This window comes from Mya arenaria, chromosome 8, assembly GCF_026914265.1.
Source record: "Mya arenaria isolate MELC-2E11 chromosome 8, ASM2691426v1".
Classification (NCBI taxonomy): domain Eukaryota; kingdom Metazoa; phylum Mollusca; class Bivalvia; order Myida; family Myidae; genus Mya; species Mya arenaria.
Window position 1 is genome coordinate 33,126,850 of NC_069129.1, and position 22,008 is coordinate 33,148,857.

Consider the following 22,008-nt stretch of genomic DNA (forward strand, 5'->3'; position numbering starts at 1 on the left):
ACGTCTTTTTCGATTGGCTGACAACACAGTTTTTCGATTAGCGCACTCACAAGGTGATCCGGGGTCGATGACTGACCTTGGCGAATGTGAATAGTTGGGTTTTTATCGAGATCTCAGATTTCCCCATTAGCACAAAACTATTCTGTTATTGAGGCTGTTTTATAACGTTTATAAGCCTTCATTGCGGCAATACCCTGTAAGGTAGTATTAATTGTAAATTTCCCGTGATAACCTATCGGCACTAATGTATTGAAACATCGCGGAACAACACATTTATTTAAGGATCATCTTCGAAAAATCTGAGGTTTACATATATGAGCACTTGGTTCCATGGTACTTGTGGAATGCGAGAATTTGGGTCTTTTAATGCCGTTTTCGTTCTATTCTATATGCACAATGTCATTTTTATCTCCAATTTGGTCAAATGTGAGCTTTTGTTACTTTGGTGCTGTCTGTGCTGAAATTGAGCCTGCATGGTAACACATATTGGTTTAACCACCTAAACGTTCACCTGATGCTAGTTCACGCACATTTTGTAACCTGATTAACATTGATAAGAATACATACATAATTACATATTGTGCGATTTACTGAGGAAGGAAGAAGTTGATAGTTATACGCCAGCAAAATGAATGGAGAGTCAGTCAATGGCGATCCGTCTGCTAGTCAGTCCTTATATTATCACAATTAAGTGACTACCAACCGGTTAATCTTGATACCGGATAATACCGATACAGGATAATACCAGATAATACCGGATGATACCATATAACTAACGAATAATACATTTATTTTGCCAAGTATTATACTGATGGTCGTATACCTTAAGGTGATTTATAAGTACATATGGTATAAAAACCCTGTTTTCGGGATATGGTAGTCTAACAATGTATATATGCTGTGTGTCAGAGAGCAGAGAGGGCTTGGACTCAAAAGAAGCCTTATGAACAATGGAAAGTCTAAGAGGCTTGGACTACCATATGTCTAAAAAGCATAAAAAAATACTATACACATAAGTTTTATTCGAAACCTACTGCATTGCACATCCAGTATATTCAACCACAACCCACAATATATATGAATATTATACATGTTTACTTCAAAGGCTGCCTATCAGGGGACAAGAGTGAGAGGGTGAGTTAAAAACCCCACATTAAGACGGTCTTTGAATTTATCCACTACGTAGCTAAAAGTGTGTAAGTGTCGTTTATGTTTATAAATATAAAGCATTATGATAATAAATACAATATCACTTTCTTTTAAAATGTCCAAAATGATGTCGTATTTTGCATGCAGATAGTAGAGTATCAGGTCTCAAAAAGAGCATGAGCTATAGCTTTCGGTGAACATTGGGTAGTTAATCCAATATGTTTTTTTTTACAATGACAGTTCTACTACAGCAAAGAAACCAACATTTTACTAGCATTGGATGAAGTTATATTGCATCATACTGATAAATTTTGAGCAAAAACGGCACTAAACGTTCAAAATTCTCATTCCACATTTGTACAAATCAGATCTGTCGAAGGTATTCCGTCAAGAGTCCTCGTTCTGCGATACATACGCCAGGCCCTGCATTAAAAAGAAATACAGAATCATTAACATAGTAGAGCCGAAAGGGCGTCATCGTTAACTATTTCCAGATTTAAATATTCATTTACACGAACAAGCAAGAAAGGCCATGGCCCATGTAGACAAATACAGTGGTATTTATTATAAAATTAAACAGTTAACAAAAAATTAAGACCAACTGTCGAATAAGCATAAACAGCAAGTACTTAAGTTAGGTAAATCAAAATAGTTCATGATTTTATCTTTCATACATACATGTTAATCAATTATATAGTCGTAAGTTACTAAATTTACAACATCAAAAATGCTACATTAATTTAAACGAATAGACACATAATACAGACACAATCATTGAGATGCATTGATGCAATAACACATGCAAAATAAAAAAAATACTTGTTCATCTTTAAAATTGGTTTTAAAGCTCGACATACAATTGCACTTTTAGCCTCTGAAAATCAGCCCGCGAGAGTGAAACCTGTTCCGAGATAATTAAACTAGTTAACAATCTGTCCACAATAACCTGATAGTAAATTAAGATGTCCTTACAATCTTGCAGTATTGTCAGCAAACAGAATAATATTATTTGCATAAAGTTTACAAAAAAAAGTTTAAACAAATCTATGTTCATACCATTTAAAACATCTTCATGAAAATAGACTCTAAATCATTTAAAAACATTAAGAACAAGAAAGGGAATAAACCTTCTCCTTGTCGTACACCTATTATACATGCATAATTTATGTTCCACTCAACTGATTACAATACTTTACTGTTGACTTGACTAATGAAAACCTAGATTTCATGAAGCCAGATATGTTTCATGTAGTCCTAACTTAATAAGTTTACTCCAGAGATTATCCATAACAACATAATCAAAGGCTTAAGTAAAATCGACAAACATACAATACAGTTGCTTAACTTGATTAAGAAAATGCGTTTATAAACCATGAAGTATATAAATAGTATGTACACTGCTCATATTCAACCTAAAACCAGCTTGTGCTTCAATACATACAGAGTTACCTTCGGCACACTCAGATCACTAGTTTGTTGTTCAAACGTTTGTAAAGTTTTCCCAATGTACTAAGAATCGTTCGGCATCTACACACAAAATGGAATTAATCTTTACATCAAAAATAATAATAACGTTCATAACGTGGAAACGTATTTGAAGCACATCGCCCGGTTTGAATTCTTAACGGGTGTAGAGACATTCGCAATTTTAAAAAATAAACACGATATTTCCTTGGTTACATATTTAAATAGTATTCATACATGACTTCATTTTTCAAATAGACTGGTGTGCTAACTTTAACCATTCAAATCAGTTCTTAATATCTTCTGATATGTGTGTTTGTATATTGTGTGGGCCGATGACAATCGATGATTTTTCAAACTTACTGTTTATTTATTGAACGTAGATCGATTCTAACAACTGCACCAAAAAACAGTTTCCGTGACATAGTATATTCCAGTCAGTCCATTGTTCCTTTTAAACTAGTGGCTGGAAAGGGAGGCATATAATTGGTGTATGCATTTTTGTGAAGGTCAATGGCAATCGCTGATTTTTAAAAAAAATCTGTTAAATCGTAGATCGATTCTGACGACTGCACCAAAAAAATAATAAGGAAGAGTCCAAATTTGACTATCTACAGAAAGTAGATCATGCGTACCTCGTAAAGAAGTGGTATCAGAGAGGCTCTTCTTTCTGTAGATCACCAAAATCGAAATCTAACATACACATAAAGGGTATCTACAGTACCGAGTTATCCGTATACACCAGAAGAACAAGTGTTCATTTCAACTTGAAATAACGTTACTCGTTTACAAAACTTCTATAACAAACAATAATGCAAACTATACGCACAGAGCGGCAGCCTGTAAACACTATAATTTATAAACTGTGTCATTTTGCAACCAGTTTCCAAACATTGATTTTAAGTTTGGTATCGGGTTGTCCAGTTTCTGGTGCAAGACACAAAAACACGAATGCATTCACGTTTTTGTATAGCAGTGCCAGAATAGGTAAATCAAGCAAATGGTTTTACAGCTGTTTCACCGATGATTTCAGATTTCATCATCTTTCACCCTATGAACTTTCCAACCTCAAATACCACAGTATATAAATTTGTATATGATACATAACTTTTACCTATACAGATTTGATAGATGATGCAATGTTTACAGTTTTTGTTATTTCGTTGGATTTTATTACTGGTGTTTTGTGATAGGTATTTCATCATCTTTGCAACCAAGTTTATGTGAAGTAGTAACAAAGAAATACGTTATAAATTGTGACCTTTTCCCAGCTCCTTTCCGAGGGTGATGTAATCGAAAGTATACAAAATGATTGATTGAAAACATAGAAATTGACAAAGCGGTGTAAGCATTTTAAATGCTTAACCTTTTTAAATGCCTGCGCGTACTGTGTATTAATTCAAAAAGACAAATGTTTTAGTTATGAAGATAATTTTATCCGAGTTGTCGTTAAAATATTAAAAAGCAAAACCGAAAGACATTGTAATTAAATTTTGTCGATGAATGCATTTTCTCCATTTTTACTTTGCAAGTAAGTAAATACTGACCTAGAAGAAAGACGTAACCGAAAAACTGAAATATGACTGCAAATAATGCGACTTTAGTATTGTTATTTTTATAACAATAATATGTTTACGCGTTGCGGACTATTTTTATTAATTTATGCAAATGACCTTGGTTATATTTAGACACTGTGCTATAAAGTCATAGTATTTGCTCGGCTGGTACGATCTGGCCGATTTATTGTGCGTAGCCAACAACCACTTTACCGAATGGTATATAAGGTGGATGTAAAGCTCTCCCGGAGTATTCTTATCCTTGGTCTCAATAGATCGATGTTTAGTTGAGATAGTATTTAGTAAATTGAATGTTACTTTACATTTTACAATGGGAGTCGACACAAAGATGCCTCAGCGTCAGAGGGTTTCGTTCAAGAAAGATGAAATGTAAGTACGCTTTATTATTTTTTTTTCTGATTTAACAGTTAGAATTTGTTGTCGATTATTTGTGGAGTGATTACAGAATAATGTAATGGAATTCTTTCTCTGAGATAAGGTTCGAGTGAATCAGGATTTTCGCAAGGGGATATTTAATTATCTTTGATAAGATTGTAAAATTTAAAGTCAATCATCACATTATGTGTTTAGATACTACACGTTAAAATTATTTGAAAATCCAAGTGGAAATAAAAACACATTCTGAAGACAATATTTAAATTCAGCTGTTTTTGTCGTAACTTACTCGAAACCATCAGTACTTGACCTATGTTATATAATTCGTTAAAATAAGCATTTCATCAAAATTACAAATGCCTGTACTGTAGTGAAATTTACTAAAATAACGTGAGTTGTTGAAATATTAGAGGTCTTATAATGACAAAAGTTCAATGATATATTGTTTAGAGTCTACTGCTGTATGGAACGTATTTTCAACCCGGTTTAATTTTTTGTATGATTTGATAAAAAAAATACATACAGTTTTCGTAATTTTCATGTTGCTTATTTCAAATAACACAAACTATATTGATTAGCGCATTGAAACGGCTGTGTTTCATTAAAAATTTATGAAAACACACCGTTCTAGTCTTGTCGGCGGTGTGAACCAGTTTCAGCCCACCGATCAGCTGTTTTTCTGGGGGAGGGGTAATATCAGCCAATGGCTGTTCGTGTATTTACACACCTCCGACTGAACTTGACCTTCACCTTGTTATCGCCAACCAATGAAAGCCTACCACAAGCCGAAACTGACAGATTAGAAAAATAGTTCCACATTTGGGAATTAATAATCAAAGAAATAAGACTTAATTATGCTGATAATTCATTAAAACTGGAAATAATAGTGTATTGAATCATATATTTTATTCAAATTAAATGATATTTTCTTCATCTCTATTTCTACAAATAGCAAATTAAATTATTTTGAATTACTACGCGTTATACGTGACTGCGCTTCCTTCATTATCGCAAGGGAAGCCAGCATGGTTGGTGTTACCAGAATTTTGAGGTAGAAATATTTTATTTATTTTATCATTTTGTATTTCATCCTCTCAAAATATTACAAGATTGGTTATTTTTTAGGTGAATAACATTGAATCGATCGATTAGTGTGTAGAAATACAGTCAGCGTTTTTTTTTTTACTTAGCGACAAGTTGTACGTGACACTTGTAAGCGTACATGACATGACAATATCTGCGTAAACAGTAAACAGCTGATCAGGGCGGAAGTTAAAACTATTTATTTAACAATAATTGTTGTTTATGCCATATGAAATAATACATGTATAAGTCACCTAGACTCATATTACAAAAGAGAACTTCTCATTAAATTGAATTTAAAAATATTAACATTGACTGAATTTTTTGGTACAGAAATATCATTGGCAGCTGGTTCTTTCAGGTTTGCCTCTCACTTTCTTAAAGAGGCAGCATCTTCATCTAAGTTTGCCAGTAAGATCGAGCCAAAGCGCAGGTATGATATTCTCTATGGAAACTTGAACCGGTTACCAAAGAAGGTCCGATTCTTTGTCGAAGAGAATGCAAAAGTCTGCCAACCAGATGCAATCCATATTTGTGATGGCTCAGACAAAGAAAAGGAATTGCTGTACTACATGCTGCAAAGGGATGGTGCAATCAAACCCTTGCGTAAATATGAAAACTGGTATGTTTCATTTCATTTTAAATTTTCATGTATTTTAGTTGCTTTAATTTAGCTAGACCATACCAATTTTATTTTATATTTAGCTTAGTGTTGTCTGTCAGTTTCTGTTTTTGTATTTGCCTTAGTTGAAGTTTTGAAATGCAAGATTTTTTCCAGCACCTGCTAGCTTTTAAAGGGATTAACTTTAGCATTATATAGAGGGTTGTTACCGGTCTGTCTGTTTTTTTTACTTGTGTAAAACCTGACGCTAGTCTTAGAACCAGTTTGAACTGGTCTAATCTTATAAGATTGATTGTTTGAAGTTCCAATTAAGGTAAACTAACGTTATATTTAACCTACTAGTTTGCATGACTGCATATAGTTTTAAACATAAGTTGTTGTTTTTATCAGCTGGCTTGCCACAACAGATCCTGCAGATGTAGCTAGAGTTGAAAGCCGTACTTTCATCTCAACAGAGGAAAAACATGACACTGTCCCAAGAATCAAAGATGGTGTCAAAGGAACTCTTGCAAATTGGATGTCACCTGAAGATATGGAAACTGCGTTGGACTCGAGATTTCCAGGTTGCATGCGTGGCAGGACCATGTATGTGATTCCATTTAGTATGGGCCCAGTAGGGTCACCACTGTCGAAAATTGGGATCGAAATCACAGATTCTGCATATGTGGTGGCTAGCATGAAAATAATGACACGGATGGGCCAGAACGTTCTTGACACATTAAAAGATGGCGATTTCATCAAATGTCTACACTCAGTTGGTCAGCCAGTTACTGGAACAGCTCGTAAGTCTAATATCAATATTTATAATTGGTGTTTTAAGAACTTAATGCTTTTAAATGAAATGAAATTCAATCACTTGTGGTGAATATAATATTATAAAAAAACACAAAACCTTGTTTGAATGATATTTCATATATTGAATTGACTCCTCTATATTTAGTCAAGACTTTAAACCCTGTGTCTGAAATGTGTTTTGGCAATATTGCTAGATGTAAGATAGATATATGGCAATGATGTTTAGGTGAATTTTTGTTTCCATAATTCTTGCCTAGTACAGCAAAATTGAAAACTTTCAGTGTGTCTAGAAAGTTGTTTGTTAAACTCTTCATTTTTAAAGTGAAGGCCATGTTATCTGTTAACAAATACTCCATACTAGCTATCTACAGTACACTACTTGACAAGATAATAGCAGTGCATGTCTGGCCATAAATGGAAATATACCACCTTCATGATACTAATGATAATGTCCTTTTACTGGAGTGGAACGACATGATATTGTTATCAGTTCAACTCATCGTGCAGATGTAAAGGTCATTGGAAGGTTAAATTTAGAACACTTTAAAGGAATTTTACCTGAAGAAAGAATTTATAAATGCTTTGTGTTTAAAACTTTCCTATAATCTATTGACTATACCAATGATATTGATTATGAGACTTCATATTTTTCTAAATGAAGACAATAGAACAAATTTAAAATTGCCTGTTTACATTATAAATAATTTAGTCACTTGAATCCTAATTGCCAGCTTTCTGTTTGTTTAGCTACTGGCAGCAAGTATGCATGGCCTTGCAATCCCAAAGATGTGCTGGTTGCCCATCTTCCTGAGAGGAACGAGATCTGCTCCTATGGCAGCGGATATGGAGGAAACTCCCTCCTCGGCAAGAAATGCTTCGCTCTGAGGATTGGGTCTATACTTGCACGCAGAGAGGGTTGGTTGGCCGAGCACATGCTGATCATGGGAGTGGAAAACCCACAAGGAGAGAAGAAATACTTTGCTGCAGCATTCCCAAGTGCTTGCGGTAAGACAAATCTGGCAATGATGGAGCCATCTCTGCCTGGCTACAAGGTAACATGCGTAGGGGATGATATTGCATGGATGAGGTTTGACAAAAACGGACAATTGCGTGCGATCAACCCGGAGGCTGGCTTCTTCGGTGTGGCTCCAGGGACTTCCATGAAAACCAATCCCAACGCCATGAGAACAATTCAGAAAAACACGGTGTTCACGAATGTTGGTGCAACAAGTGATGGGGGCGTGTATTGGGAAGGGATGGACGAGGAAATGCCGGATAATGTGTCAACAACATCATGGCTGGGAGTTGAAGACTGGCGTAAAGAGACTGGCAAACCAGCAGCCCATCCCAACTCCAGGTATCCACTTAGTGTATATATGTATTATAAAGTTATTCATAATATTTTGAGTGCTATTGTATATGCAAATATTATTAGGGCTTCAAGGAAGTTATGAAATATATTTATCCTGAATTTTCTGAAATAGACTGTTTGGAAGTGCAAAAAGTCATAATTTGATGAAAGCTTCGATAAGGTGAAGAATTTGGAATTTTATTTTGTGGTCACATTTCAAAAAATCTTAAACCAACTATTTGAATACATGTTGGCAAGTAATAGTTACAAGTATTTACGATATTATCTTGTTGAAATTCAAACCTTTTTAATATACATGTAATATATTTATTGTATAGGTTCTGCACGCCTGCGGACCAGTGTCCAATCATAGATGATCAGTGGGAGAGTCCTGAGGGGGTCCCAATTGAGGGCATCATATTTGGTGGGCGTCGCCCAGAGGGGGTTCCCTTAGTCTACGAGTCATTCGATTGGAATCATGGCGTCTTTCTTGGTGCAGCTTTGAAATCAGAGGCAACTGCGGCTGCTGAACACAAAGGTACTACACAGAGCCAAGTTTGCACCGGTTGAGCAGTCTTTGTGCTACTGGAATAGTCTGCTTACTGTTGCATGAGAGACTCACGATTGCACACATAAACTCAATTTTAGCAATTGAAGTACTAAACATTTAGAATTTTTAGCACCCAACAAAAACTTACCCAACCTGCAATTATAAGAACTTGGGAATAAAACCCTTTTTTTCATACAAGGATAAAGTGACAGATTATCAAACCAAACATCATGTAATTCATTTTGACCGACTTTTAATATTACTTACAAACTGTTAATGAATGGATGCGCAAACATTTATTTCACAACACAGTTTTGAATAAAATTTGAACCTAATTTATCTTTCTGCTTGTATTTTGATAGCTGTTGTTTATATTTCAGGCAAAGTCGTGATGCACGATCCATTCGCAATGAGGCCCTTCTTCGGGTACAATTTTGGTCACTACCTTGACCACTGGCTCAGTTTCCAGGACAACGACAAGTTGAAGCTTCCCAAGGTCTTCCATGTCAACTGGTTCAGGAAGGGGCCCAGTGGATTCTTATGGCCTGGATTCGGGGAAAATTCTCGGGTTTTGGACTGGATCTTCCGACGTGTGAATGGTGAGGATTGTGCTATGAAATCTGCTGTGGGTCTCGTTCCAACTCCTGATTCAATTGATTTGTCAGGGTTGAAAGACAAAGTTGATATGGAGGAATTGTTTCGACTCCCGAAGGATTTCTGGAAAATGGAGGTTGAAGAGCTGAATAAATACTTTGAAGAGCAAGTTGGTGAAGATCTGCCGGCAAAGATCCGACAGGAGTTGAAAAAGTTGGAACAGAGGGTTGAATCTGACTTGTGAACTTAGTTGATAATCATGACTATGTGATATTAACCAGAACTTGGAGGTTTTGTTTTAGAAACTGTGAAACTTTGAAAGCATCTTGTGGGTATTTCATTGAATTGAGTAGTTTTTGTCATAGATGAATCTATCGGGACCAAAGGATTTTTTTTTTGGTATTTTATTTTGTAAATTGCTTGCAATTCATTTTTTTATGCAATAATTTGAATACCCTTTGCATGTTTTTAATGATATTTTATTTTTTAAGTATGTTTTACGCTTTTAGAAAATTTTATTAGAATGCCTTTTAGGCAAATGTTATAAAGTTTTGTAAACATTTTTAGGGTTCATACTCTAAGGGAATGTTGAATTTTTCTTCAGTACTCTTTTATGTGTGTATATTACAAATAATGTTTTATTTTATGTTACTATGTTTTTAAAGAAAAAAATGTACTAGTATGAACTCAATATAAAATATGTCAATTTTGGTGACATTTGTTTAATGTATAATATAAGCTTTAAAATGCTAGTGATGGGAGGTGTGGACTTAATGAAATCATGAGATGTAATTAATTTTATCCACGTGCGCACAAGTGATATCTGACATTCCTTGAATGAATTTATTTTTTTGTATGATAGTATGCAAATGATTGGCTGTGATATTACCCTTTGAAAGTCTTTTTCTGCAACAGAAACTTTTAAATGTGTGTCATTGTTAGTCTTAACATAATAATATTTGTCATTTGTGCATTTTAATAAGTGTTATGTCCCATAAATATTCAGGAGTGGATATACATTGTGTTCTTAAGGATCTCAATTGGTGTGTGATTGTAGGGTGTTGACTTGTTATACTTTAGTACTTTAGACGAAAACGATTGTTTCAATGTCTGTGTCAACTCATTTGTCTTGCTTTATGGCTTTTTTGAAACATCACCACTGATAGAAGTGGTTTAATTGCTTCGGTGACTCTTAAAATTATTCTGGACTGTCGCTTGTGTTCTTAATTATTTAGAGACACAGGTTGAAAGCAATTTGCTTGCCATACTAATATTTATCATAGACCTACTTCTTTTTCTTTTATTTGAATGTTTCCTCATGTGTCTCATTAAAAAAGTATTTTCACGGTTGTGTAACATTACTTAAAATATTCTGTTTCATATGTTTTTAATTTGAATTTTATATTAGAATTGAAGTTAGAAAAATGCAATAAAAGTTGATAATTATTCCTGTTGTTAAACTATTGACCTGAGCTATGGCCTATATTCCAAAATACATAAAATTAACCCATGTGGATAGGTAAGGTACATGGTCCCGTGAACACACCTTGCAAGGCAAATACTAACGCAGTCCTACTGGCTGAACACAATCTAAAAGGTGAATATTTTTACTTGACTGAAAAAAAATCCTTAAGTGAACACTAAACTGGCTGAAAAAAATCACAATGTGAACATTTTTGCTGGCTTAACGAAGTTAACAAGGTGTCCACTTCCATCTGGATGAACACTATTCACAAGGTGTCCACTTCCATCTGGATGAACACTATTCACAAGGTGAACACTTCCATCTGGATGAACACTATTCACAAGGTGAACACTTCCATCTGGATGAACACTATTCACAAGGTGAACACTTCTTAGTTGCTAAACATAATAAATAAGTAGAACACTTTCTACTCAATGGACATAATTCACTAGAGGAACACTTAACAGGCTGAGCAAAAAATCACAAGAAGAAGACAACTGTCTGGCTGAGTGTTTGGCCAGTGAGAAATGTTCACCTTGTTCTTAGTAGTGGTTGCTTGTATTGATCACTTGTAAGAAGCATTCATCTTGTAAATTGTGTTGAGCCAATTAGTGTTCACCTTGTGAGTTATGTTCAGCCATTTGGGAGTATTTACCTTGTGACTTGTGTTCATCCAGTGACAATTGTCCATTTGATGAACACCACTCGATGGTCACTTATAAAGAGGTTAACACTACTCACACCTTAAATTAGGTGAACATAGGTAACTTGGTCAACACTTAACTAAGCTTTCAATGTTATACTACTCACTAGTGAACATTACTTGAAATTAATGAAAATGACATAGTTAGCACCATTTACCTAGTTGGTTATATTGACCTATTGAATACAGGTGACCTTGACAGCCAAAATGATCATGTGGATACAGGTGATCAAGTGAGGACCAGTGGCCTTATGGAGGACCAGTGACCTAATTAATATCCCTGACCAAGATTGGTTACCTGTGAGTTAAAATAAAATGATGAGTACTGTTGACATATTGAGTACCACTGGTCAAGTAGGTCACACTGACCTTGTGAGTACAAATAACATAGAGTACCACTGACCAATTGAGTGCAGTTGACCGAGTGTACACTTAACCTAGTAGGTATCATTGACCTAGTGATAACACGTGACCTAGTTGGTCCAGATGAACTGTTGAGTACCGCTGACCAAGATAGTTGATCCAGTGAGAACAGATGACCTAGTTAGTACATTTAACCTACTAAGCACCATTGACCTACTGAGCACAGATAATTAAGTGAATACAGCTAACCCATTGAGTACCTTTAACCTAAGTGGTATCAATCACCTTGTGAGAATTTTTTACCTAGTTTGTACAAGTGACCTTGTAAGTAAAGGTGAACTTGTGAGTACAAGTGACATTGTGAGAGCCACTGACCTATTGGTTTAAGGTGATCTAGTGAGTACATGTGACCAACTGGGTAACAGTGACCAAATTGGAACAGATGCTCAAACTCTTTACAGGTGACCAAGTGAGTACACATGACCAAGTGAGTACAGGTGACCCAGTGTGTACAGGTGACCAAGTAAGAACAGGTGACCAAGTGAGTACACATGATCTAGTGAGTACACATGATCTTGTGAGTACCGGTGACCAAGTGAGTACAGGTGACCAAGTGAGTACATCTGACCAAGTGAGTACAGGTGACCAAGTGAGTACAGGTGACCAAGTGAGTACATCTGACCAAGTGAGTACAGGTGACCAAGTGAGTACAGGTGACCAAGTGAGTACACATGATCAAGTGAGTACAGGTGACCAAATGAGTACATCTGACCAAGTGAGTACATGTGACCGAGCGAGTACAGGTGACCAAGTTAGTACATCTGACCAAGTGAGTACATGTGACCAAGTGAGTACAAATGACTAAATGAGTACAAGTGACCAAGTGAGTACAGGTGACAAAGTGAGTACAGATGACCAAGTGACTACCATTGACCAAGTAAGTACACATGAGTACAATTGACCATTTTTGAACAAGTGACCAAGTGAGTATAGGTGACAAAGTGAGTACAGATGACCAAGTGACTACCATTGACCAAGTATGTACACATGAGTACAATTGACCATTTTTGAACAAGTGACCAAGTGAGTATAGGTGACCAAGTGGGTACAGTTGACCAAGTTACTACAGATGGCCAAGTGAGTACATCTGACCAAGTGAGTACAGTTGACCTAGCGAGTATAGGTGACCAAGTTAGTACATATGGCCAAGTGAGTACAAGTGACCAAGTGAGTACAGGTGATCTAGCGAGTATAGGTGACCAAGTAAGTACAGCTGGCTAAGTGAGTACAGGTGAGACAGGTGACCACGTGAGTACAGATGACCTACCGAGTACAGGTGACCAAGTGAGTTTAGATGGCCAAGTAAGTACAGATGACCAAGTGAGTACAGGTGACCAAGTGAGTACAGATGACCAATTGAGTACAGGTGACCAAGTGGGTACAGGTGCACAAGTGAGTACAGATAACCAAGTGAGTACAGGTGACCAAGTGAGTACAGGTGGACAAGTGAGTACAGATGGACAAGTGAGTACAGGTGACCAAGTGAGTACAGGTGGACAAGTGAGTACAGGCGACCAAGTGAGTACAGGTGACCAAGTAAGTACAGGTGACCAAGTCCGTACAGGTGAGTATAGGTGACCTAGTGAGTACAGGCGACCAAGTGAATACTGGTGGACAAGTGAGTACAGATGGACAAATGAGTACAGATAACCAAGTGAGTATAGGTGACCTAGTGAGTACAGGTGACCAAGTGGGTACAGGTGGACAAGTGAGTACAGATGGACAAGTGAGTACAGATAACCAAGTGAGTATAGGTGACTTAGTGAGTACAGGTGACCAAGTGAGTACAGGTGGACAAGTGAGTACAGATAATCAAGTGAGTACAGATGACCAAGCGAGTACAGGTGGACAAGTAAGTACAGATGGACAAGTGGGTACAGGTGGACAAGGGAGTACCGATGTACAAATGAGTACAGATAACCAAGTGAGTATAGGTGACCTAGTGAGTACAGGTGACCAAGTGCATGCAGGTGGACAAGTGAATACCGAGTGCCAAGTGAGTATAGATGACCAAGTGAGTGCAGGTAACCAAGTGAGTACAGGTGGACAAGTGAGTACAAATGACCAAGTGAGTACAGGTGACCAAGTTAGTACAGGTGAACAAGTGAGTACAGATGACCAAGTGAGTACAGGTGGCAAAGTGAGTACAGGTGGCCGATTGAATACAGCTGATCAAGTGAGTACAGGTGACCAAGTGAGTACAGGTGACCAAGTGAGTACAGGTGGCAAAGTGAGTACAGGTGGCCGATTGAGTACAGCTGATCAAGTGAGTACAGGTGACCAAGTGAGTACAGGTGACCAAGTGAGTACAGATGACCAAATAAGTACAGGTGACCAAGTGAGTACAGGTGACAAAGTGAATACAGCTGATCAAGTGAATACAGCTGATCAAGTGAGTATAGATGACCGAGTGAGTACAGATGACCCAAGTGAGTACAGGTGACCTCGTGGGAACAGATGACCAATTGAGTACAGGTGACCAAGTGAGTACAGGTGGACAAATGAATTCTGGTTGACAAGTGAGTACAGCTGATCAAGTGAATACAGCCGATCAAGTGAGTACAGATGACCGAGTGAGTACAGATGACCAAGTGAGTACAGGTGACCACGTGGGAACAGATGACCAATTGAGTACAGGTGACCAAGTGAGTACAGGTGGACAAATGAATTCTGGTTGACAAGTGAGTACAGCTGATCAAGTGAATACAGCTGATCAAGTGAGTACAGATGGACCGAGTGAGTACAGATGACCAAGTGAGTACAGGTGACCACGTGGGAACAGGTGACCAATTGAGTACAGGTGACCAAGTGAGTACAGGTGGACAAATGAATTCTGGTTGACAAGTGAGTACAGCTGATCAAGTGAATACAGCTGATCAAGTGAGTACAGATGGACCGAGTGAGTACAGATGACCAAGTGAGTACAGGTGACCACGTGGGAACAGGTGACCAATTGAGTACAGGTGACCAAGTAAGTACAGGTGACCAAGTCCGTACAGGTGGACAAGTGAGTACAGATAACCAAGTGAGTATAGGTGACCTAGTGAGTGCAGGTGACCAAATGAATACTGGTGGACAAGTGAGTACAGATGGACAAATGAGTACAGATAACCAAGTGAGTATAGGTGACCTAGTGAGTACAGGTGACCAAGTGGGTACAGGTTGACAAGTGAATACAGATGGACAAGTGAGTACAGATAACCAAGTGAGTATAGGTGACTTAGTGAGTACAGGTGACCAAGTGAGTACAGGTGGACAAGTGAGTACAGATAATCAAGTGAGTACAGATGACCAAGCGAGTACAGGTGGACAAGTAAGTACAGATGGACAAGTGGGTACAGGTGGACAAGGGAATACCGATGTACAAATGAGTACAGATAACCAAGTGAGTATAGGTAACCTAGTGAGTACAGGTGACCAAGTGCATGCAGGTGGACAAGTGAATACCGAGTGCCAAGTGAGTATAGATGACCAAGTGAGTGCAGGTGACCAAGTGAGTACAGGTGGACAAGTGAGTACAAATGACCAAGTGAGTACAGGTGACCAAGTTAGTACAGGTGAACAAGTGAGTACAGATGACCAAGTGAGTACAGGTGGCAAAGTGAGTACAGGTGGCCGATTGTGTACAGCTGATCAAGTGAGTACAGGTGACCAAGTGAGTACAGGTGACCAAGTGAGTACAGATGACCAAATAAGTACAGGTTACCAAGTGAGTACAGGTGGCAAAGTGAGTACAGCTGATCAAGTGAATACAGCTGATCAAGTGAGTATAGATGACCGAGTGAGTATAGGTGACCTAGTGAGTACAGGCGACCAAGTGAATACTGGTGGACAAGTGAGTACAGATGGACAAATCAGTACAGATAACCAAGTGAGTATAGGTGACCTAGTGAGTACAGATGACCAAGTGGGTACAGGTGGACAAGTGAGTACAGATGGACAAGTGAGTACAGATAACCAAGTGAGTATAGGTGACTTAGTGAGTACAGGTGACCAAGTGAGTACAGGTGGACAAGTGAGTACAGATAATCAAGTGAGTACAGATGACCAAGCGAGTACAGGTGGACAAGTAAGTACAGATGGACAAGTGGGTACAGGTGGACAAGGGAGTACCGATGTACAAATGAGTACAGATAACCAAGTGAGTATAGGTGACCTAGTGAGTACAGGTGACCAAGTGGGTACAGGTGGACAAGTGAATACCGAGTGCCAAGTGAGTATAGATGACCAAGTGAGTGCAGGTGACCAAGTGAGTACAGGTGGACAAGTGAGTACACATGACCAAGTGAGTACAGGTGACCAAGTTAGTACAGGTGAACAAGTGAGTACAGATGACCAAGTGAGTACAGGTGGCAAAGTGAGTACAGGTGGCCGATTGAGTACAGCTGATCAAGTGAATACAGGTGACCAAGTGAGTACAGGTGACCAAGTGAGTACAGATGACCAAATAAGTACAGGTGACCAAGTGAGTACAGGTGGCAAAGTGAGTACAGCTGATCAAGTGAATACAGCTGATCAAGTGAGTATAGATGACCGAGTGAGTACAGATGACCAAGTGAGTACAGGTGACCTCGTGGGAACAGATGACCAATTGAGTACAGGTGACCAAGTGAGTACAGGTGGACAAATGAATTCTGGTTGACAAGTGAGTACAGGTGATCAAGTGAATACAGCTGTTCAAGTGAGTACAGATGACCGAGTGAGTACAGATGACCAAGTGAGTACAGGTGACCACGTGGGAACAGATGACCAATTGAGTACAGGTGACCAAGTGAGTACAGGTGGACAAATGAATTCTGGTTGACAAGTGAGTACAGCTGATCAAGTGAATACAGCTGATCAAGTGAGTACAGATGACCGAGTGAGTCCAGATGACCAAGTGAGTACAGGTGACCACGTGGGAACAAATGACCAATTGAGTACAGGTGACCAAGTGAGTACAGGTGGACAAATGAATTCTGGTTGACAAGTGAGCACAGGTGGACAAGTGAGTACAGGTGACTTAGTGAGTACAGGTGACCAAGTGAGTACAAGAGGACAAGTGAGTACAGGTGACCTAGTGAGTACAGGTGACCAATTGAGTACAGGTGGCCAAGTGAGTACAGGTGACCAAGTGAGTACATATGACCGAGTGAGTAGAGGTGGCCGAGTGAGTACAGGTGACCAATTGAGTACAGATGACCAAGTGAGTACAGGTGGTAAAGTGAGTACATGAGGCCGATTGAGTACAGCTGATCAAGTGAGTACAGGTGACCAAGTTAGTACAGGTGAACAAGTGAGTACAGATGACCAAGTGAGTACAGGTGGCAAAGTGAGTACAGGTGGCCGATTGAGTACAGCTGATCAAGTGAGTACAGGTGACCAAGTGAGTACAGGTGACCAAGTGAGTACAGATGACCAAATAAGTACAGGTGACCAAGTGAGTACAGGTGGCAAAGTGAGTACAGCTGATCAAGTGAATACAGCTGATCAAGTGAGTATAGATGACCGAGTGAGTACAGATGACCAAGTGAGTACAGGTGACCACGTGGGAACAGATGACCAATTGAGTACAGGTGACCAAGTGAGTACAGGTGGACAAATGAATTCTGGTTGACAAGTGAGTACAGCTGATCAAGTGAATACAGCTGATCAAGTGAGTACAGATGACCGAGTGAGTACAGATGACCAAGTGAGTACAGGTGACCACGTGGGAACAGATGACCAATTGAGTACAGGTGACCAAGTGAGTACAGGTGGACAAATGAATTCTGGTTGACAAGTGAGTACTGCTGATCAAGTGAATACAGCTGATCAAGTGAGTACAGATGACCGAGTGAGTCCAGATGACCAAGTGAGTACAGGTGACCATTTGGGAACAAATGACCAATTGAGTACAGGTGACCAAGTGAGTACAGGTGGACAAATGAATTCTGGTTTACAAGTGAGTACAGGTGGACAAGTGAGTACAGGTGACCAAGTGAGTACAGATGACCAATTGAGTACAGGTGACCAAGTGGGTACAGGTGCACAAGTGAGTATAGATAACCAAGTGAGTACAGGTGACCAAGTGAGTACAGGTGGACAAGTGAGTACAGATGGACAAGTGAGTACAGGTGACCAAGTGAGTACAGGTGGACAAGTGAGTACAGGCGACCAAGTGAGTACAGGTGACCAAGTAAGTACAGGTGACCAAGTCCGTACAGGTGGACAAGTGAGTACAGATAACCAAGTGAGTATAGGTGACCTAGTGAGTACAGGCGACCAAGTGAATACTGGTGGACAAGTGAGTACAGATGGAAAAATGAGTACAGATAACCAAGTGAGTATAGGTGACCTAGTGAGTACAGGTGACCAAGTGGGTACAGGTGGACAAGTGAGTACAGATGGACAAGTGAGTACAGATAACCAAGAGAGTATAGGTGACTTAGTGAGTACAGGTGACCACGTGGGAACAGATGACCAATTGAGTACAGGTGACCAAGTGAGTACAGGTGGACAAATGAATTCTGGTTGACAAGTGAGTACAGGTGGACAAGTGAGTACAGGTGACTTAGTGAGTACAGGTGACCAAGTGAGTACAAGAGGACAAGTGAATACAGGTGACCTAGTGAGTACAGGTGACCAATTGAGTTCAGGTAGCCAAGTGAGTACAGGTGACCAAGTGAGTACATATGACCGAGTGAGTAGAGGTGGCCGAGTGAGTACAGGTGACCAATTGAGTACAGATGACCAAGTGAGTACAGGTGGTAAAGTGAGTACAGGAGGCCGATTGAGTACAGCTGATCAAGTGAGTACAGGTGACCAAGTTAGTACAGGTGAACAAGTGAGTTCAGATGACCAAGTGAGTACAGGTGGCAAAGTGAGTACAGGTGGCCGATTGAGTACAGCTGATCAAGTGAGTACAGGTGACCAAGTGAGTACAGGTGACCAAGTGAGTACAGATGACCAAATAAGTACAGGTGACCAAGTGAGTACAGGTGGCAAAGTGAGTACAGCTGATCAAGTGAGTACAGCTGATCAAGTGAGTACAGATGACCGAGTGAGTACAGATGACCAAGTGAGTACAGGTGACCTCGTGGGAACAGATGACCAATTGAGTACAGGTGACCAAATGAGTACAGGTGGACAAATGAATTCTGGTTGACAAGTGAGTACAGCTGATCAAGTGAATACAGCTGATCAAGTGAGTACAGATGACCGAGTGAGTACAGATGACCAAGTGAGTACAGGTGACCACGTGGGAACAGATGACCAATTGAGTACAGGTGACCAAGTGAGTACAGGTGGACAAATGAATTCTGGTTGACAAGTGAGTACAGCTGATCAAGTGAATACAGCTGATCAAGTGAGTACAGATGACCGAGTGAGTCCAGATGACCAAGTGAGTACAGGTGACCATTTGGGAACAAATGACCAATTGAGTACAGGTGACCAAGTGAGTACAGGTGGACAAATGAATTCTGGTTGACAAGTGAGTACAGGTGGACAAGTGAGTACAGGTGACTAAGTGAGTACAGGTGACCAAGTGAGTACAAGAGGACAAGTGAGTACAGGTGACCTAGTGAGTACAGGTGACCAAGTGAGTACATATGACCGAGTGAGTAGAGGTGGCCGAGTGAGTACAGGTGACCAATTGAGTACAGGTGACCAAGTGAGTACAGGAGGACAAGTGAGTACAGGTGACCTAGTGAGTACAGGTGACCAATTGAGTACAGGTGGCCAAGGGAGTACAGGTGACCAAGTGAGTACAGATGACCGAGTGAGTACAGGTGGCCGAGTGAGTACAGGTGACCAAGTGAATACAGGTGACGTACATGTGGTATACTGAGTAACACTGACCTAGAAAGTACAGGTAGTATAGTGAGTAACACTGACCTAGTAAGTACAGGTGGTATAGTGAGTAACACTGACCTAGTGAGTACAAGTACTAAAGAGAGTAACACTGACCTAGTGAGTACAGGTGGTATAGTGAGTAACACTGACCTAGTGAGTACAGGTAGTATAGTGAGTAACACTGACCTAGTAAGTATAAGTGGTATAGTGAGTAACACTGACCTAGTGAGTACAGGTAGTATAGTGAGTAACACTGACCTAGTAAGTACAGGTAGAATAGTGAGTAACACTGACTAAGTGAGTACAAGTGGTATAGTGAGTAACACTGACCTAGAGAGTACAGGTAGTTTAATGAGTAACACTGACTTAGTAAGTACAAGTGGTATAGTGAGTAACACTGACCTAGAGAGTACAGGAAGTATAGTGAGTAACACTGACCTAGTGAGTACAGGTGGTATAGTGAGTAACACTGACTAAGTGAGTACAAGTGGTATAGTGAGTAACACTGACCTAGAGAGTACAGGTAGTTTAGTGAGTAACACTGACCTAGTAAGTACAAGTGGTATAGTGAGTAACACTGACCTAGTGAGTACAAGTAGTTTAATGAGTAACACTGACCTAGAGAGTACAGGTGGTAAAGTGAGTAACACTGACCTAGTGAGTACAGGTGGTATAGTGAGTAAGACTGACCTAGAGAGTACAGGTGGTATAGTGAGTAACACTGACCTAGTGAGTACAAGTACTGAAGTGAGTAGCACGGGCCTAGTGAGTACAGGTGGTTTAGTGAGTAACACTGACCTAGAGACTACAGGTTGTATAGTGAGTAACACTGACCTAGTGAGTACAGCTGATAAAGTGAGTAACACTGACCTAGGGAGTACAGGTGGTAAAATGAGTAACACTGACCTAGAGAGTACAGGTGGTATAGTGAGTAACACTGACCTAGGGAGTACAGGTGGTATAGTGAGTAACACTGACCTAGTAAGTACAGGTGGTATAGTGAGTAACACTGACCTAGTGAGTACAGATGGTAAAGTGAGTAACACTGACCTAGTAAGTACAGGTAGTATAGTGAGTAACACTGACTTAGTGAGTACAAGTGGTAACGTGAGTAACACTGACATATTGAGTACAGATGGTATAGTGAGTAACACTGACCTAGTGAGTACTGATGGTATAGTGAGTAACACTGACCTAGAGAGTACAGGAAGTATAGTGAGTTACACTGACCTAGAGAGTACAGGTAGTATAGTGAGTAACACGGACCTAGAGAGTACAGGTAGTATAGTGAGTAACACTGACCTAGTGAGTACAGGTGGTAAAGTGAGTAACACTGACCTAGTGAGTACAGGTGGTATAGTGAGTAACACTGACCTAGTGAGTACAGGTGGTATAGTGAGTAACACTGACCTAGTGAGTACAGGTGGTATAGTGAGTAACACTGACCTAGTGAGTACAGGTGGTATAGTGAGTAACACTGACCTATTGAGTACAAATGGTATAATGAGTAACACTGACCTAGTGAGTACAAGCGGTATAGTGAGTAACACTGACCTAGAGAGTACAGGTGGTATAGTGAGTAACACTGACCTAGAGAGTACAGGTAGTATAGTGAGTAACAATGACCTAGTGAGTACAGGTAGTATAGTGAGTAACACTGACCTAGTGAGTACAGGTGGTAAAGTGAGTAACACTGACCTAGTGAGTACAGGTGGTATAGTGAGTAACACTGACCTAGTGAGTACAGATGGTAAAGTGAGTAGCACTGATCTAGTGAGTACTGGTGGTATAGTGAGTAACACTGACCTAGTGAGTACAGGTGGTATAGTGAAACACTGACCTATTGAGTACAAATTGTATAATGAGTAACACTGACCTAGTGAGTACAAGCGGTATAGTGAGTAACACTGACCTAGAGAGTACAGGAAGTATAGTGAGTAACACTGACCTAGAGAGTACAGGAAGTATAGTGAGTAACACTGACCTAGAGAGTACAGGTAGTATAGTGAGTAACACTGACCTAGTGAGTACAGGTAGTGTAG

At 39.4% G+C, this 22,008-nt stretch overlaps 3 protein-coding genes across 4 annotated transcripts; all 3 read left to right on the forward strand.

Moving 5' to 3' along the window:
- Window positions 1-4,362: 4,362 nt before the first annotated feature.
- LOC128242286 (phosphoenolpyruvate carboxykinase, cytosolic [GTP]-like) lies at window positions 4,363-11,006 on the forward strand. 2 transcript variants are annotated; one of them, XM_052959377.1, is made up of 6 exons: window positions 4,363-4,559; window positions 6,010-6,270; window positions 6,661-7,052; window positions 7,813-8,422; window positions 8,755-8,954; window positions 9,347-11,006. In XM_052959377.1, exons 1-6 carry the CDS (start codon window positions 4,501-4,503, stop codon window positions 9,802-9,804), a joined length of 1,980 nt encoding a protein of 659 aa, XP_052815337.1. In that variant the 5' UTR covers window positions 4,363-4,500; the 3' UTR covers window positions 9,805-11,006. The 2 variants fall into 2 exon arrangements, with proteins under 2 accessions (XP_052815337.1, XP_052815338.1); XM_052959378.1 differs by lacking the exon at window positions 4,363-4,559 and adding an exon at window positions 5,191-5,616.
- A 2,781-nt stretch (window positions 11,007-13,787) lies between these two features.
- On the forward strand, window positions 13,788-14,594 carry LOC128244146 (fibrinogen alpha-1 chain-like). Its single transcript, XM_052962162.1, has one exon. The coding sequence runs from the start codon at window positions 13,788-13,790 to the stop codon at window positions 14,592-14,594; it is 807 nt and encodes a 268-aa protein (XP_052818122.1).
- A 924-nt stretch (window positions 14,595-15,518) lies between these two features.
- Window positions 15,519-16,793, forward strand: LOC128244147 (fibrinogen alpha-1 chain-like). Its single transcript, XM_052962163.1, has one exon. The coding sequence runs from the start codon at window positions 15,519-15,521 to the stop codon at window positions 16,791-16,793; it is 1,275 nt and encodes a 424-aa protein (XP_052818123.1).
- Window positions 16,794-22,008: the final 5,215 nt, after the last annotated feature.

Coding starts and splice junctions, on each gene's coding strand:
- LOC128242286 (XM_052959377.1), top strand. CDS start 4,501: ATGGGAGTCGACACAAAGATGCCTCAGCGTCAGAGGGTTTCGTTCAAG. Junction 6,271..6,660: donor TTGCGTAAATATGAAAACTG/GTATGTTTCATT, acceptor TGTTTTTATCAG/CTGGCTTGCCACAACAGATC. Junction 8,423..8,754: donor GCAGCCCATCCCAACTCCAG/GTATCCACTTAG, acceptor TTTATTGTATAG/GTTCTGCACGCCTGCGGACC.
- LOC128244146 (XM_052962162.1), top strand. CDS start 13,788: ATGAGTACAGATAACCAAGTGAGTATAGGTGACCTAGTGAGTACAGGT.
- LOC128244147 (XM_052962163.1), top strand. CDS start 15,519: ATGAGTACAGATAACCAAGTGAGTATAGGTAACCTAGTGAGTACAGGT.